The sequence below is a fragment of the Galeopterus variegatus genome, unplaced genomic scaffold (assembly GCF_000696425.1).
Source record: "Galeopterus variegatus unplaced genomic scaffold, G_variegatus-3.0.2 Scaffold4788, whole genome shotgun sequence".
NCBI classification, from domain to species: Eukaryota; Metazoa; Chordata; class Mammalia; order Dermoptera; family Cynocephalidae; genus Galeopterus; species Galeopterus variegatus.
In genome coordinates, this window is record NW_007730899.1 from 45,903 (window position 1) to 62,790 (window position 16,888).

General features: G+C 35.9%; 1 protein-coding gene and 1 pseudogene across 6 annotated transcripts in view; both read left to right on the top strand.

The window, feature by feature from the left end:
• USP40 (ubiquitin specific peptidase 40) overlaps nt 1-16,888 on the top strand; it is an 83,660-nt gene that overhangs the window by 17,463 nt on the left and 49,309 nt on the right. For all 6 annotated transcript variants that reach the window (XR_551648.1, XM_008588357.1, XM_008588362.1 and 3 more), the window contains exons 9-12: nt 6,995-7,090; nt 8,888-8,995; nt 13,328-13,628; nt 16,496-16,577. Coding sequence is in view for 5 of the 6 variants with exons in the window: in XM_008588357.1 (XP_008586579.1) it covers nt 6,995-7,090; nt 8,888-8,995; nt 13,328-13,628; nt 16,496-16,577 (587 nt within the window). In the remaining variant the exon portion in view is untranslated. The remainder of the gene's footprint in view (nt 1-6,994; nt 7,091-8,887; nt 8,996-13,327; nt 13,629-16,495; nt 16,578-16,888) is intronic.
• LOC103603783 lies at nt 1,874-3,566 on the top strand (annotated as a pseudogene).

A 16,888-nucleotide genomic window follows, 5' to 3' on the forward strand; every position in this document is an offset into this window, starting at 1 on the left:
TAAAAAAATTTTAAGCTTTTTAAATGTCTTATAAAAAAGTTTTATAATTTTCTCAAAAAGAACTTGCAGATATTCTGAGCGAAGCACTAACCAGAGTCTAGTTCCTGGGAAATTATAATGTGTAACACAGCAATCTCAAACTCTCAACCAATTTTCTAAAATGAAACTAAAACACAATAAAACGTCTATATGTATGTGATGAACCATCAGATTAGGATATAAATGCTTAAAGTATAGCTTCCTGATTATCAAACAGTGAATATTGTTGTTAATGAATAGTAGCACCACGTGTAGTAATACGGCTTCCTTGGTGCCAATAATATCTGTCAAAGTCAAATAAAATATGGAGATGAATCTCTAAAAGAAACATTTTATTTGGCAATGACAGAATTGCAATCAGGGGCATACACACAGACAGAGTGGTCTCTGAGTTGTCAAAGAACAAAGAAAGGGTTGGGAGTTTTATTAAAGCAAAATGCTACATATTGTTTTGAAAGAAAGCTCGTTGGCATTAGCGAAGTTTTGGGGAGTTGGAAAGTTCTGATCGGTGAGTGACAGTGGGAAGTAAAGCTAGCCTTAGAGTCATGGTAGGTCATTTCAAAAGCTACTAGATAAAACTGGTCTTAGGTTACAGCAGGCCATTTCAGGAGCAGGGCTTGCAGAAGATTCTTGGAGCAGGTGCTGTGTGCCCCGAGTGCTTTTTCCCTCCGACCCATTGACTCTGATTTAGTTTGTGTATGACAAGAATACACAATTTGTATAATCAACTTTCACATATCCTAGATGCATGTTCCCTTTGTTGACACTCAACTTTTTAAAACATCTATCTGTATTTTTGACATACTATCGGTTGTATTTGGAATATATTGAGAGATACGTATGTTCTGTACAGTTTGGATGTGAAAAAAGTCAAACTATGTTCTACCAGAAAAATGTTTACCAGGAAGATGTTCCATAGGGGTATGCCTGTACTTTGTTTTTCTTGGACTCTTTGTATTGAAATGCACTTATTTTTATTGTATTGATTTTATATACTAAGATATATAAAATTTTTTAATGTATAAATTAAACATTTTATATGCTGACAACCAGCAATGTTGCTAGTTGTCATAATCTCTCTTATGTTGTAGGCATCTATGGAAAAAGACAATTTTGTTTCACCCTCTCTAAACCTTTACCTTCAATTTCTTTTACTTATCTTACTGCGGTGGATAGAACTTCAATTCTGGGTTGAGAAAACCATACAAGTATCACTCTCAAATGCCTGTGCCACATCTGCCAAGACACTAGCTAGTCAGGCACCTTCCCCATCAGATGTTTCCATGTTTAGTTTTAGCTGATCCTTATTACATTACCTTCTTTTGAACTGCTTTCTTGCATTTTCAGTTTCCCATAGTAGAGAATCCTTATTCTCTAGGATGGCCGTTGTCATCTCCCTCCTGTCCCTCCCCTTTTCATACAATCACATTAGCTTTTTTTCATTCTCTCTTTAAGATGAAGTCGAAGCCTTTCGTTAGCTTTTGATAGAACCTCATCACCAGGTCTGATACATGTTTATTATGTTTGTCTGTTTGTTTTTTTAATCTTGCCACTCTTACTGCAATTCTTGGTTCTTTTCTTCCAATTATGCCTTCATCTATTCTAATCTTTTTTCAATATTGCCATATCTCTCTTCAGTCTTTGAAAGTGTTCCCAGCCTCTTGGCCAGTCCAGCCTTCACCTCAGGCAGTGTGTCTGCTTTCCTCAATGCCTGCTACAGCTTTTGCTTAGCCCATTTCAGATTTGAGGCATTTTAGCTGGCAGCATTTCTCTCAGTCTTTTGATGCATAAAATACCTATTTGCAATTTCATTTTCAAGTTTATTGTTGAGGTCATGCACAGAGTTATCTTCACACTCTGTGGTGAGCCAGCATGTTTCAAGAGTAATGATTCTGGGCCGGCCCGGTGGCGCACTGCATAGTGCGCCGCTTGGGAAGCGCGGCGGCACTCCCGTCCGAGGGTTCGGATCCCACATACAGACCGGCTCCCGCTCACTGGCTGAGCGAGGCGCGGGAGCAACACCGAGGCTTGCGATCCTGTTGCCGGTCCCCGGTCCGGTACGGGGGCAACACTGAGGGTTGCGATCCGTTGCCGGACACGGAAAAAAGACAAAAAAAAAAAAAAAAAAGAGTAATGATTCTGTCTTCCATGTCTTCCTTTTGGGTTGTGATTTCTTGGACATCTCTTTGCAACTTTGTGTTCATTTCTTCAGAACTGATTACCTTTCTTTTACCAGTGACAGGATCTTCTTCAAATTCTGTTATGTGACTCAGGCATTCTTTTATTTGGCTTTGCTATCTGCACTGCCTATCTCTTCTTGAAGCTCTATTCCCTTAGCAAGGTCTTCCTTGTGGCTTAAAGAACAATCAGAAGATTGCTTTCCATTTGTGCTTCATATATGTTCTCATTTGTGGCTTCTATCAACCGTCACATTTGTTAAATTTTTTTCTTATTGTTCTGTTCTTTAAGAACCATAGCTTTTCATCCAGAGCTTTGTGGTGTTCAAATAATGAATTAGTGCTTTAAGAATTTCACCTTCAGTGAAGCTGGTGGCCCTGGCATGTGATCCAGGACCGACTCGGTCACTTGGTGGCTTGGTCTGTCTGCAGGTGCCATTGTGGTGGATGCAGCCAGTCAGGTGCTCCTGGGCTCCATTCTCACCATCCTGTCCCAGGCACTCATGTATGAGAAAGGGCTTATCCAGGTGTGATAGAAGCCTCTTCCTCCAACAATAAGACGAAATATCTTGAGGCAGCAAGTAAGTCAGCTTCCTGGTCTCTTTTGTTATGCTCAGCACATTGCGAGCATCAATGGGAGACATGGGTTGTTCACAGGCTTAATTCCAAGACTGTGTTCAGCAGTCCTTGGAACTTGTGGTCCTTGGTAAAGTTTTACAGCATTACCAGGCATGGGAAAAGTTTGAGGAATTAGGACCTAGAAATGTACAGGAAGAAGTCTCATCTTCCTTTGACCAAGTTGTCAAGGTGACAGCTCAAGAGATGATTGCTCATTCTGCTGCTACCCCCATCACACATCCGTTCCATTTGATCACCCTGATATCTGTGGTAGAATTCATTGGCAGAGAGTCCAAGTACTGTGGACTTTGTGACTCCATAGCAACCATCTATTAGAAAGAGGATATCCTAGGATTTTTCGTGGGTCTTGTTCCTCGCCTCCTCAGTGACATCCTTCCTTTGTGGCTCTGTAACTTGCTGGCCTACCTCATCAATATCTATGCACTGAACAATGGCATTTACACCATGAATGAAATGAAGAGTTGTTCCCAAGCTGTCCCAGGAGTTTTTCCAGTATGCTGACATATCCCTTTGTGCTTGTCTCTAATCTCGTGGCTTTCAACAACCGTGGGCTTGCTGGCGGAAGCCCTCTTTACTCCCCAGTCTGTCCATCTTGGATAGATTGCTGGTGCATGCCACACAGAGAGAAATATGAGCCGAGGAGATAGCTCATTTTTCTGGGAGGTTCCCTTTGGGAAGACTTATTGTTGTGACCTGAGAATGTTAAGTTGAAGATATGGGGCAGGGACAGTGACATTTCTATAGTCTCAGATGCACAGAATTATAGAAGAGGATGTTGATTTCTATATAGTGTGGCATGCTTTTTTAATAATCATTTAATCTTGGGAAAATGAAAAAAAAAATTTTCACCTTCAGTAGACAGCTGGACACTGTCTACTTTTCTACCATTATCCTGAGAAATCCCCTCTGCCTAGAGACAAAGGATTCCAAACATTCTAATCATAGCAAGGTAGTGTTCTTTCTGCTTATAGTTCAGTAATTACTTCTTCTAAGAAGTGGTTCCCTGTATACATGGAGTTTTTTAGTAGGTGCCGTCTGTAAGGAATAATATTCAGGACCAACCTCATGTAATTTGCCCTGGGTTGTAGCCAACATTTCAGTCCTCATGGTGTATCTAGAAGATGATCCCTTCCTTTTAGCATTGAGGCCATTAGCTATTCAAAATGTGCATCTAGAGGACCTAATGACTGCTCCTAGTTGGCAGCCCTGTGACTGGTACATGCTGGACCAGCTCATCCCCACAAGGCCAGGTTGGACATTGGCAGAGAGGAGGAGGACTGGGCCCAGCCTGTACATCACCTTGCATTAGCTTGTCAGATATCGGGATTGTGAGCTTGAGCACCATCTATGGAATGCCAGTGTGCCTGTCTCCTCCTCTCATTTTTAAATCTCTTCCATAGTCATAAATTTCTTTAAGCATATTAAACATACATTTATTATTCACTGACAGATAATTTCAGCATCTGAAGACTTTGTAGGTCTGATTTGGATATTTGCTGATGATGCTGATTCTATTTCCTTACGATTTTGTTATTTTGGATTGTAGGCTTCTTGGTGTGCTTGTTTGTTTGTTTGTTTTTTAAGAACTTGATTTACAGAAGTCATTTGAGGCCTGAGCTGAAAGTGCCTTCTTCCAAGAAAGATTTGTATTTGTCTCTACCACAAGCCTTGGGGTCACTACCAACCCTTGACAACTTGAAAATACAATCTTGACTTGATGGTTTTAGAGTCATATAGCTAGTGTGAATTCGAGCCACAAATCCACATGAGGACCTACTTGTGATGATTAGAGGAAATTTTTTTTTTTTATCATTTTTTTATTATTATCAAGGTCAACGCAAGCCAGTTCCTCATTGTCCTTTATTGTGAAGTGGATTTTTTTCTAGGCCATGCTTATATTAAGGGTATTGCCCTTTGGGGTTTCCAGCTTTTTGCTGGAGCCTATCATTAGGGTATAGTAAAAAGTGTATTTTGGTCTTTGTTCCCAGTTCCAGTTATGGTTCCTGGCACGGAGCTCGTTGAAATTTCCTGAGTGATGGGAGTTTCTTTCATTATTCATAACAAGCCTCTTTCCACCTACCTCAGTTGTTGCTAATGAGGTGATTCTTAGATTCTTTAGGATGGGGGCTGGTTGCCAGAGAAGCCAATGAGGTGATAAGAAGGTTGAAACTTTCAGCCCCACCCCCTGACCTTGGGGAGGGAAGAGAGACAGGAGATTGAATTCAGTCACCAGCAGCCAATGATCTCATCAATCATTCCTCCATAATGAAACTTTAATGAAAACTCTTGAGAAACAAGGTTTGGGGAGTTTCTGGGTTGGTGAAAACATCCATATGTTGGGAGATTGGCCACCCCAACTTCACAAGAACAGAGAGAGCCTCCTGCACTTGGGTCCCTTCTGGACCTCACCCTATGTATCTCTTCGTCTGGCTGTTCATGTGTATCCTTTATAATAAACTGTAATGTAAATACAAGTTCCTGAGTTATTTGAGTTGTTCCAGACAATTATGAACCTGAGTTAGGGTTATGGGAACACTAGAATTTGTAATTGGCTGGGCAGAAGTACGGATAGCCTGGGGACCCCATTTTTGGTTGGTGTTTGAAGTGGAGGGCAGTCTAATGGGATTGATCCCTCAACTTGTGGGTCTGCACTGTCACCACATAGTTAGTATCAGAATTGAATGGAATCATAGGACACCCAGTTGGTGTCAGAGAATTGGAGAATCAGCGTTGTTTGAAAAACCAATCATTCAACTCCCTACTTTGGATAGGCTTTACACTTTCTCTCCCAAACCCTGTCCTATATGAGCATCAAAATGGAATCTCAATTTCAGCAAGGTTGGTCTTAGTCCATTTAGGCTGCTATAAAAAAACACCTTAGACTGCATAATTTATAAACGAGATATTTATTGCTCACAGTTCTGGAGGCTGGGAAGTCCAAGATCAAAGCACTAGCAGATTTTGTGTCTGTGAGGACTCCCTCTGCTTTGTAGATGGCGCCTTCTTTTAGGGTGGGGGGAGGGCAGGGGCTGGCCAGTAAAGGAATCTGAATTCTTGACCTTGGTGTTAACCAGCGCCAGGCTCTCCCACGTGAGCTAACCAGCCAGCCCCATGGTGCCCTCTTGCCATGTCCTCACATGGCAGAAGGGCCAAAAACTCCCTTAGGTCTGTTTCATAAGGTCACTAATCCCATTCATGAGGGCTCCACCCTTATTACCTAATCACTTCCTAAAGTCCCCACCTCTTAATACTACTGCATTGGGGATTAGGTTTCAACATACGAATTTGAGGGGACACATTCAGACCATAACAGCTGGGGAGCTGGAAGCCTCAACTCTGGATTTCCTCCCTGGATTCCCATTTCACTTCTTGACCTCTGGGGATTTTTCTGATATTCTTGCTAGCTCAGTGTGTGTTTAAGAAGATTTTATTTGTTTCATTTTGTTTTGTTTTACTTCATCCAGCATTTTTAGTAATTTTACAGCAGGATGGTTGTATCTGGTCTGCCATATTCTTTAGTTATTTCTTGGTTATTTATCTGTGTCTTATGTTAATTGTTTAGGTTTATTTGTGTTTATGATTTTAAGCCAATTTAAAATACCTTTGCAAGGTGGCATGCATTCAAATTAAAAGTTAATAAGAATAGCCTACCAGGGGAATTTTTACATGTTCTCTAATACGATCATAGAAAGGGGTGAAAACTTGGATGATCAGGAGATGGCAGGGAGTGTTTAAACTGAGCCTACAAAGATGGGTAGCGTTTCCTTAGGCCAACACGATTGAGTGAGAACATATTGGATGAAGACCAGAAAATATTTTAAACTGGGTAATAATGAAAACCCAACATGTAAGATGCAGCTAAAGTAATGTTTAGCCAGAAAATTCTGGAACCCACTTCTGTATTGTGCTAGGATAGTTTATGGATAGAGCCAGAGAGACTGAGTAACTTGTCCAGGATTGCTCAACCAAAGCTGGAATTCAAAGCCAGGCCTGCCTGATTCCAAAGCATGTATAGATTATGATGATGTTTTTACCATCCTTTTCCCATCCTGAAACCTCCATGGGATAGACATTCTTATTTTGTTAATTATTCTTTAAGGGATTAGTGATAGAAACTCTTTTGTTATTTTCCTTCCTAGGAGGAAAAAAGTAAACCAGACGTGAATTTGAAAAATCTTCAGAATGAAGAAGAGATTGATGATCCATTGGTGATTCTAAGAGCAATCTTATTACAGGTAGAGTGTGGGTGTGTGTTTGTAGATATCTCGTGTGTGTGTGTGTGTGTGTGTTTGTCTGTATGAGATTTAGTTTGTAGATATGATATTACCATTCATAGTCTTTTTTCTTAAAGATATTCTGTATGTCTCTACTTAAAATTTTTTTGTTGATGATTTTCTGGTTATAAAAGAAATACACATTCATAGTAGAAAAACAGAAAATATGTAAAGAAAACAAAAAGTGTAAATAAGCCAAATACTGACAATCATTGTTAACACTTTGGTATATATTCTTTGCCTTCTGTTTTCTTTGTGTTTATATACATATATTGAGATTGAGTTATGGATTTTTTTGGTTATTATTATTATTCATAGTCTTTTTTCTTAAAGATATTCTGTATGTCTCTACTTAAAATTTTTTTGTTGATGATTTTCTGGTTATAAAAGAAATACACATTCATAGTAGAAAAACAGAAAATATGTAAAGAAAACAAAAAGTGTAAATAAGCCAAATACTGACAATCATTGTTAACACTTTGGTATATATTCTTTGCCTTCTGTTTTCTTTGTGTTTATATACATATATTGAGATTGAGTTATGGATTTTTTTGGTTATTATTATTGTCATTTTAAACAGAATTGGGATCTACATTTTTGCACTCTGTTTTGCAGTTTACTGTTTTCCTATATTATCCTTTTAATGTCTGTAGGACCTAAAGTTATATCACCTTTTTCATTTCTCTTTTGAGGGGGGAGGCGGGTGGCTAGCCAGTACAGGGATTGAACCCTGGGACTCCGTGTTATCAGTGCCATGCTCTAATCAACTAAACTTACAGGCCAGCCTCCCCCTTTTTCATTTCCAACACTGATAACACCTCAATTATATGACTTTTAATGTTTGTTTAGTACACTGTTGTAATGATGTTATGTCTCCTTTCATTTATTTATTCATTCTTAATAAATGATTTTTCATACTTCCTAGTAGGGACCTGGCTGAGTACTTTTAACCATATTGATCTACTGCATAAGTTTGCTAGGACTGCTATAACAAAATACCACAGACTGGTTGATTTAGACAACAGAAATTTATTTTCTGACAGTTCTGGAGGCTGGAAGTCCAATATCAAGATGTCTTTCCTTAACTTGCAAATGGCCATCTCTTGCCTGTATTCTCACATGGTCTTTCCTCTGTGTGTGTGCATCTCTGGTGTTTCTTTGTGTGTCCAAATTTCCTCTTGTTATAAGGACACAAGTTAGATTGGTTTAGCGCCTACCCTAAAATGGAAAACAGCCTCATTTGAACTTTATCACCTCTTTAAAGACCCTTTCTCCAAATATAGTCACATTCTGAAGCACTGAGAATTAAAGATTCAACACATGAATTTTGGGGAGACACAGTTGAGCCTGTAACAGCCACTTAACCTCTTCTGGAACTTGTTTATCCTTCAAAACATTCAGATAAGACATTAATAATCTTTGTTTTGCACTTAAGTATGTCTTCTAAAAATCCCATATAATGTCAGGAATTTATCAAACTTCAGGATACTCTCTGGGTATTACACTTTAAATAGTTAAACTGTGGCTCATGAAAAGTGGCATAATCCAAGTTTTCTTAACTGTGGCTTGATCTACTTTTTAAAAGACTTTTTTTTATTAAAAAAATTTTTTATTATGAAATAATTGTGATTAATTCACTTACATGTTTGCTGTTCTAGGCATGTTTAACTAGATATAATCTTGTTGATCCCTTTGAATTTGTAAATGTAATTGTTTCTTATCAGATTTTCTTAAGTGACTTTGTGTTTCTTTCATAAGGAGGAGAATAATCTAATTCCTGTTGATCAGCTGGGCCAGAAACTCTTGAAAAAGATAGGATTATCTTGGAACAAGAAGTACAGAAAACAGCATGGACCACTGCGAAAGGTAATATATGTGGCATTGTCATAGGAATTTTAAGGAATTTGTTCTTTTACCTGAAGTGTCAAATTTGTTGGAATAAAGTTGCTTAAAATATCACCATATTATCCTTTTGATGTATGTAGGACCTGAAGTCAAGTTCCCTTTTTCATTTCTGATACCAATAATTTGTGCTTTTTAGCTTTCTTTTTCATTGGTCTTTCTAGGGGTTTGTCAATCTTATTAGATGTTTCAAGAAAACGGCTTTGTCCTTGTTGATTTTTCTCTCTACTTCTCATGTGTTTTCTATCAGATGATAGAGAGCTTGGCAATCACTTCCATTTTATTAGAATATTTAATTCATTTATATTTAATGTAATAAATTGATATGGTTGAGTTTGAATCTACCATCTTGCTATTTGTTTTCTATTTCTCTTCTGTTGGTTATTTTGTTCTTCCTTTTCTGCCTTCCTTTGGATCAATCAAGTAGTTTTTAGTGTTCCATTTTTATCTCCTCTGTTGGCACTTTTAGCTTTACATATTTGTTTAATTTTTTAGTGATTGATCTAGGGATTACACTATACATATATCAATATTACAAATTATAAATTAATATTATACCACTTTATGTACAATGGAAGGCACTTATAATAGTATAGTTTCATTTTCCCATTCCTATCTCTTTCTACTGTTGTCATCTTATATTTTACGATTACATATGATATAAATTCCACTATACCTTATTACTTTTGCTTTAAACACTTAAGTGACTTCTAAAGAAATTGAGGAAAAAAATGTGTTTCATATTTATCCACTCTGGTGTTTATTGTTCCTTCTTGTTTTCATTTGTATTGCTCCAAGTTTGCGTTTAGTACCCTTTTCCTTCAATCTAGAGAGCTTCCTTTAGCATTTCTTGGAGTCCAGAACTGCTGGTGGAAAATGCTGCCAGCTTTTGTTTGTGTGAAAATCTTTATTTTGCCTTCAGTTTTTAGTGATATTTTTGCTAATAAAGAATTTTAGGTTAATAGTATTTTTGTTTGGGCGTTGTTTTTTTTTCTTTTTTTGCACTTTAAAGATGTTATTATATTGTGTCTGATTTCCATTATTTTGGATGAGAAACCAACTGTCATTTTTTATTTTGTTCTCTTGAATGTAATATATCTTTTTCTCTGCTTTTAAGATTTTCTTTTTATCTTTGGTTTTCAGTGGTTTGACAATAATGTGTCTATGTATAGTGTTCCTTGTGTTTATTTGCATTGTATTTGCTAAGTTTATTTTATATTTGTGGTCTGAAATCCTTCTTCAATTTCAGAAATATGTTGGCCATTATTTCTTCAGGTGTTTTTTTGCTTCATTATTTTTCTCTTTTCCTTTAGGACTCCAATTATATATATATATTAGACCATTGATATTTCCTCACGGTGCTTGGATGTTCTGATATTTTTGTTTTGTTTTTTTCTTCTCTAGCTTTGATTTAGATAATTGCTATTGATCTGTCTTTAGGTTCAATGATTTTTTTCTGCTGACAAGCCAGTCTTCTGTTAAGCCCAACCAATAAACTTTCTGGTTTTGATGTTGTTTTTTAGCTGTAGAATTTTCGCTTAGTTCTTATTTAGAGTACCCATTTCTCTGCTGAAATTCCCCATCTCTTTACCCCTTGTGCTTATATTTCTATGTAAATTCTTTAACATACTTATAATAATTATTTGCTATTATAATATCTAGATTAATTCCGGGTCTATTTCTATTCACTTTTTTCCTCTCTGGTTTTGATGTTGTTTTTTAGCTGTAGAATTTTCGCTTAGTTCTTATTTAGAGTACCCATTTCTCTGCTGAAATTCCCCATCTCTTTACCCCTTGTGCTTATATTTCTATGTAAATTCTTTAACATACTTATAATAATTATTTGCTATTATAATATCTAGATTAATTCCGGGTCTATTTCTATTCACTTTTTTCCTCATATGAATTGACTTCTTTCCCTTGACTGTGAATCACATGATCCTATTCCTTTGCATGCCAAATGATATTTTTAATAAATTTTTATTTTTTTAATTATAAGCTGACAAATTATATTTGTACATATTTATGGAGTACAAAGTGATATTATGATTTATGAATACAATATAGAACAATTAAATCAAGTAATTAACATATCCATCACTTCAATACTTACCATTTTTGGAGTAAAAATATTTTAAATTCTTTAGTGATTTTGAAATGTATAGTACATTATCATTTACTATATTCACCATACTGTGTAGAATATCTCAAAGGAAAAAAAAAATTATTTCTTCTGTCTAATTGAGGCTTTGTAGCCTTTGATCATCATCGCTCCATTTCCTTCATTCCCATATATAATCTTATTTATATACTGGTCATTGTGGATGATGTGAAGACTCTGGATTATGTTATTTTTCCCTGAAGAGTTTTGCATTGCATTCTAATAAGCCCTTAAATTATCTTTGAATCCTTTTGATCCTGTGGAAACTTTATTTCAGGTTTTGGTAGGGTAGATCTATTGCAATTTTGCATTCAGTCCAAGAGAATACCTTTAGTCCTGGGGCATGGTCCCTCTTCTTAATGCAGGGCTTAGCAAACTATGTCCTCTGGGCAAAATGTGGCCTGCTGCTTGTTTTTGGACAGTCCCAATCCAAGAGCAATCTTTACATTTTTAAATGGTTACTTTTTATTTATTTTTTTTTAAAAGGTTATATAATATCTAACCTTAATAATGTCCTCAATTTTACCTCTAAAATATTTCCTATCTGCCTCTTTAAGAAAAAGTCTGCCATCACCTTCTAATTTGGCAGGACTGAACTCCATGCTCCTTCTACTCAGCAGCAGGCTGCTCTGTTTAGATATTGGACCTTCTAGCTGTTGCTTTATGCTGAGTTCCTTGGCATTTTGGGCTGTCCATTCACCATTTAGGAGTTAGCCAAGGACTTAGGGGGATTTGATACAAATTTGGGGCTCCTGGTAGGAGTTTTTTTTTCTTTCACTTTCTAGCCTCTCTGGTATTCTCAACTTCTGTCTCCTCAGCCCAGTGAGATTTCTGCCTTTTGCTTGAATTCCATTTCACCATGTACTGCTAGAAACTGGAAAGGGGTAGGTTGATGCAGAATTCACCTTATTTGCTCCTCTTCTTTGAAGGATGATGTCCTCTCCACTTTATGCCTACTTTTGGTTATTCTCCAAACAGTTGTTTTCATTGTTGTGTGTTGAGTTTATCATTTTTATCAGGAGGATTAGCCTAACAAGAGCTCTCTAACATTACTGGACCATACTACATGGAAGTTTGAAGGTTTTTTTAAGAGTTAATCCTCAATTATCAAACAAAGAAAAACCTGGCTATACAGAAAGTTCATTACTCAAAAGCTTTCAAATTGTTGATATTTTATTGTACCTAAAAAAATTATGTACAAAATATTGTATCATCTGTTCTCATACACAGGGTTAACAGTGTCATTGGGTCATATGCCCTATGCCCTTCTGTTTGTGATAAAGTAATACTTTTGTTTAGAGAGTTGACATTTCCACACATTACTTTCTTTCCAAGGAAACATGAGAAAGTCACTCTTCCATGTTGATTGATGAGGTGAGCAAACGTTACATTTAGCTCCCAAGTGATTTCCTATATAAAGTGAATTTGTGCTGAGAAAAAAGGAGGAGATGCAAGGCCGCCTAGAGATTGGAGAGTGAGAGGGCAGAAGAGTAGGGGTGGGATGTAGGGATAGGCGATGGTAAGAGAGATTTTTTTTTTCTCCTTATCCTTTAACAAGAACTTGAGAAATAGTCTTTAGGAAGGTGACTTATGCCTTTCTTTGCTTTGGTTTCCTGTGCTTGCCTGTCAGCTTCCAGAGAAGACTACATTCAATTTAAAAGTTCACTTAAACAATAATTTAGGCTTGTAATTATGACTTTATCACAACAGAGTCCATCTGGGTCACGAGTTTTCAAATTATCTTTTTTGGTGGTGCACTATGTGATTGCCTTTGTTTTCTGCTTTGTTTAGATCACTTTAGAATATTTCAAAAAAGTCTGTTCTACCTAATCTGTTTCAGTGAATTACTTTATTTAAACTGCATTAGTGAGGTATATTTAAAATGCTGTTTTAGTTGTGGCATGGCACCTTTCTCCCTTAATGTAAGTATTAGACTGTTTAACAAAGCAGTCTAATTTTATTAAATGTTTTCTTATATCTAAATGGATTTCTTTCCCCCTAGCTGGCCAGACCAAAAATAAAGATGATGTTAAAAGATCTAATCACAGAAAGAAAAATAAAAAAATTTTTTCATCACGTCTAATTTTTAAAAACATTTTATTAACCTAAGTATTTGGTTTTTTGTTTTTGTATAGTTCTTACAGCTCCATTCTCAGATATTTCTTCTCAGTTCAGATGAAAGTACAGTTAGTCTACTGAAGAACCATTCTTTCCAGGCTGAGCCTGATTTCCAAAGGAATGATCAAAAAATTTTCAAGACTTGCACTTCAGAAGCCCCAGGATTAAATGATAGTACCTGCTGTCCCCACTGGTTTGATATAAATGATTCCAAAGTTCAGCCAATCAAGGAAGAGGATATTAAACAGCAATTTCAGGGTAAAGAAAGTGCCTACATGTTGTTTTATCGAAAATCACAGTTGCAGAGACCCCCTGAAGGTATGAAAAGAAAAATGTTCCTACTTGTTTAAATTAATGACTTTAAAAGATCGAATACTATTTGAATTTTTACCCTTTCAAAAGAAGGTTTACTCTTGGAACATTTAAAAATATTTTAAAGGTAACAGTAAGAAATATGCCAAATGAAATCTAACAGTTTGTCATTTTATAAAGATTGTATATTTCTGTTTAATTTTCTTTCCTATAATAACGAGAGATAATAGTTACATTTTCAAAATTGGATTCTCTTGGATCACATAATATTTTCCTGTCGTGTTGGCAAACCTAAATGCAGTAGCCCTTATGCTCAGGCTTGGCTGTGTCATTCAGCCTGTATTGCCTTTGAGTTGTACGTGGCCTTGGTCTTATTTTCATATATTTCCCTTTATTTTCTTGTGTCTTTTTTCTTTTCCCTCAATGTAATGTGTTCTCTGAGCAATTGAAATATTTTTGAAGCACTTTCTGTTGAACCTTTTGAGAGAGCTCATTCCATGGAGGTTAACCATCAAGACCCATAATAATAAAAGGTATTTTTCAGTTGAAGCTGTTAACATGAATAAGTCAGGAAGACTTTTTGAAAACTTCCCAAAGTCTTTTCAAAATTAAAAAACCCTAACTAGGAAAGCATTTTAGATTGAGGCATATCTATGATTAGAGATGAGGATAATGTTCTTAGAGAATGAGAATACTAATCATTTTTATAAAGAATCAGAATAAAGCAGTTACTAATTTGCATGTGAATGAAAGGGAATTAACTTTCTAGATCTGAAACAGTTACATAACTATGCTATTAACCAGAGAGGCATTGTATTTCTGGGAGGCAATAAAAGGTACGGTAATGGTTCTGATAAAAATATTGTGAATCAGAATTCACAGTTATAGAAACATGCATTAACAGAAAAAGAATGTCTTCAGATGGAATATTAGTCTTTTTCACCAAACTGAATTTTAATATGAGCATAATTGGAAAATGTACTAAATGACAGTTTTCCAGTTAGCTTAGGAATTGAATAAAGGTCCAGCCAAAATCTTGATGGACTGTTTTTGGCATGAAGGGACAGAACTTTGCAAAATGATTCTAAAATTCACATAGAGAGGTAAAGTAATAAAAGTTGAAGAAGGGACTAGTGAGGGGTAATTTACCGTATCACTAAAAATGTGTTTATGTGTTGCACATGGCAATGAAGAAAGTGTGGTGCTAATGCAAAGAGTTGGACAGATAATTGAAATAGAGCCGTAAGCCCAGAAACTAATCTCAGCATATTTGAGATTTTAATCCATGGTAAAGTAACCTTCAGATAAATAGGGGAAAGTGAATTACTCAATAAATACAGCTGGGAATTGGTTAGTTGCTAGGGAAATAACCAAGGCGTATGCCTCTATTATACCAATCACTTAAATGAAACCATAGATCTTTTAATGTTTATGTAAAAAAGGAACCTTGAAATATGTAAAATATAAATATTTATCTGATCTTAAGGTAAAGAAGATCTTCCTAAGCTTAAAAGCAAAGAAAGAAAAGTATTAAGGAAAAGTGGTATACACCTTAAAAAGAATTAAAAGACAAATGATGGGCTGGCCGGTTAGTTCAGTTGGTTAGAGCACACCACTGTAACACCAAGGTCAAGGGTTTGGATCCCTGTACCAGACAGCAACAAAAATTAAATAAATAAAAGGCAAATGACAAACTAGTGGAAAATAGTGAAATATATGGCAACTTTATTCCCCCTATCTGTAGAGTGCTCTTACGTATATTCCTTTGTGCTCAATAGTAAATTAGGAAAAGAATATAAATAAACAGCTTACAAAAGAAGAAATTTCTATTTCTTCAAAAAGTTTTTCACCCTAACCCATAATCAAAAAAGCGTGGATTGAAATAGCATTGAGATGCCATGATGCCAGTTTTTTCCTACCAAATCAGATATTTCTATGAATCTGGTTCTCAACAGTTGACACTTCCTCCACCGCTGGTAGGTACGTAAAATAATACAACCAATTTGTATTTAAAAGCTGTAAAACTATCACACCCTCTAAACCAGTAAGTCTACTTTCACAAGTTTGTCTTGAAATAATTAGAGCTGTGAATTAATATTTATGTTCAAAGATGTTTGTTGCCCCCATTATTTTATAATAGTAGACTAATTGGAAATCACCTTAATGTCTAAGAGGAAAAGATCAGTTAGATTTATTATGCTTTTTATAGAATGGATGGCTGTGCAATCACTTATTTAAGGCTTTGGAAAATACAATATTTTAAGGCTTTGGAAAATACAATATATGAAATGAAAAAGCAAGTTACAAGTTTATTGAATATGATCCCAGTTGTTTTTTAAAAACTGTGTGTGTATGTGTATGTGTGTTGGGAGTGAGACTACAGATAGTATCCATTGCTTTTATTTTATGCTTTTAAAAACTGTTTTTAGAATTTTTTTTTTTTTTTGGTTGCTGTCCATTAGAGGGATATGAACACTTGACCTTGGTGTTATCAACACCATGCTCTAACCACACCATGCTCTAACTAACTGAGCTAACCAGCCAGCGTAATTCTTAGAATTTTTATAGTAACCAATTATTTCATTTCTAATCAGGACAATGATGTAGGTGTTCTTTTTAAAAAGTATACTTAAATAGAGTTGAAGAAATAGAATTCTTGTAACTTGGCTTAAAGAACTATCTACCTTTTGTTTGTTCTAATGTTTTCATTTTTCAGATAGGAAAACTGAGATTCAGAGAAAATTAGTATTCAAATAGCTAGTTAGTAGCAGCTTTCCGAGCTCCCAGCACAGTCCTTTCTAGTTTTCATGCTACCTCCTCAGCAACCAGATTTCATTTAGTCAAGAGAAGTTAATGAGAAGTTTTGTTCACAGCTCGAGCTAATCCAAGATACATGGTTCCATGTCATTTGCTGAATGAAATGGATGCAGCCAACATTGAACTGCAAACAAAAAGGTAATTTTAAATTACTTTTAGAGTTTGAATAGTTTTTGTATGGATTGAAGATCTAATTTAGGCCTTAACCATTTGATAATGAAAATTAAAAAGAAAAAAAAGTTAATGCTAGTATCTGTTTGGCTGCTGAATTTTTGTATTGCAGGTATCTTTTACTTTGGAATAATCCTTATCTGTGAGAGTGAATTAAATAATGACATATAAAATGGTCATTGCCAAGTAGGGATAAAAGCCTAAGAAGACTAGAGAAATCAGTGAGCACATAGTTGCGCTAAATGAATTATATTCTGGCCTGGCCAGATTATTCTCTT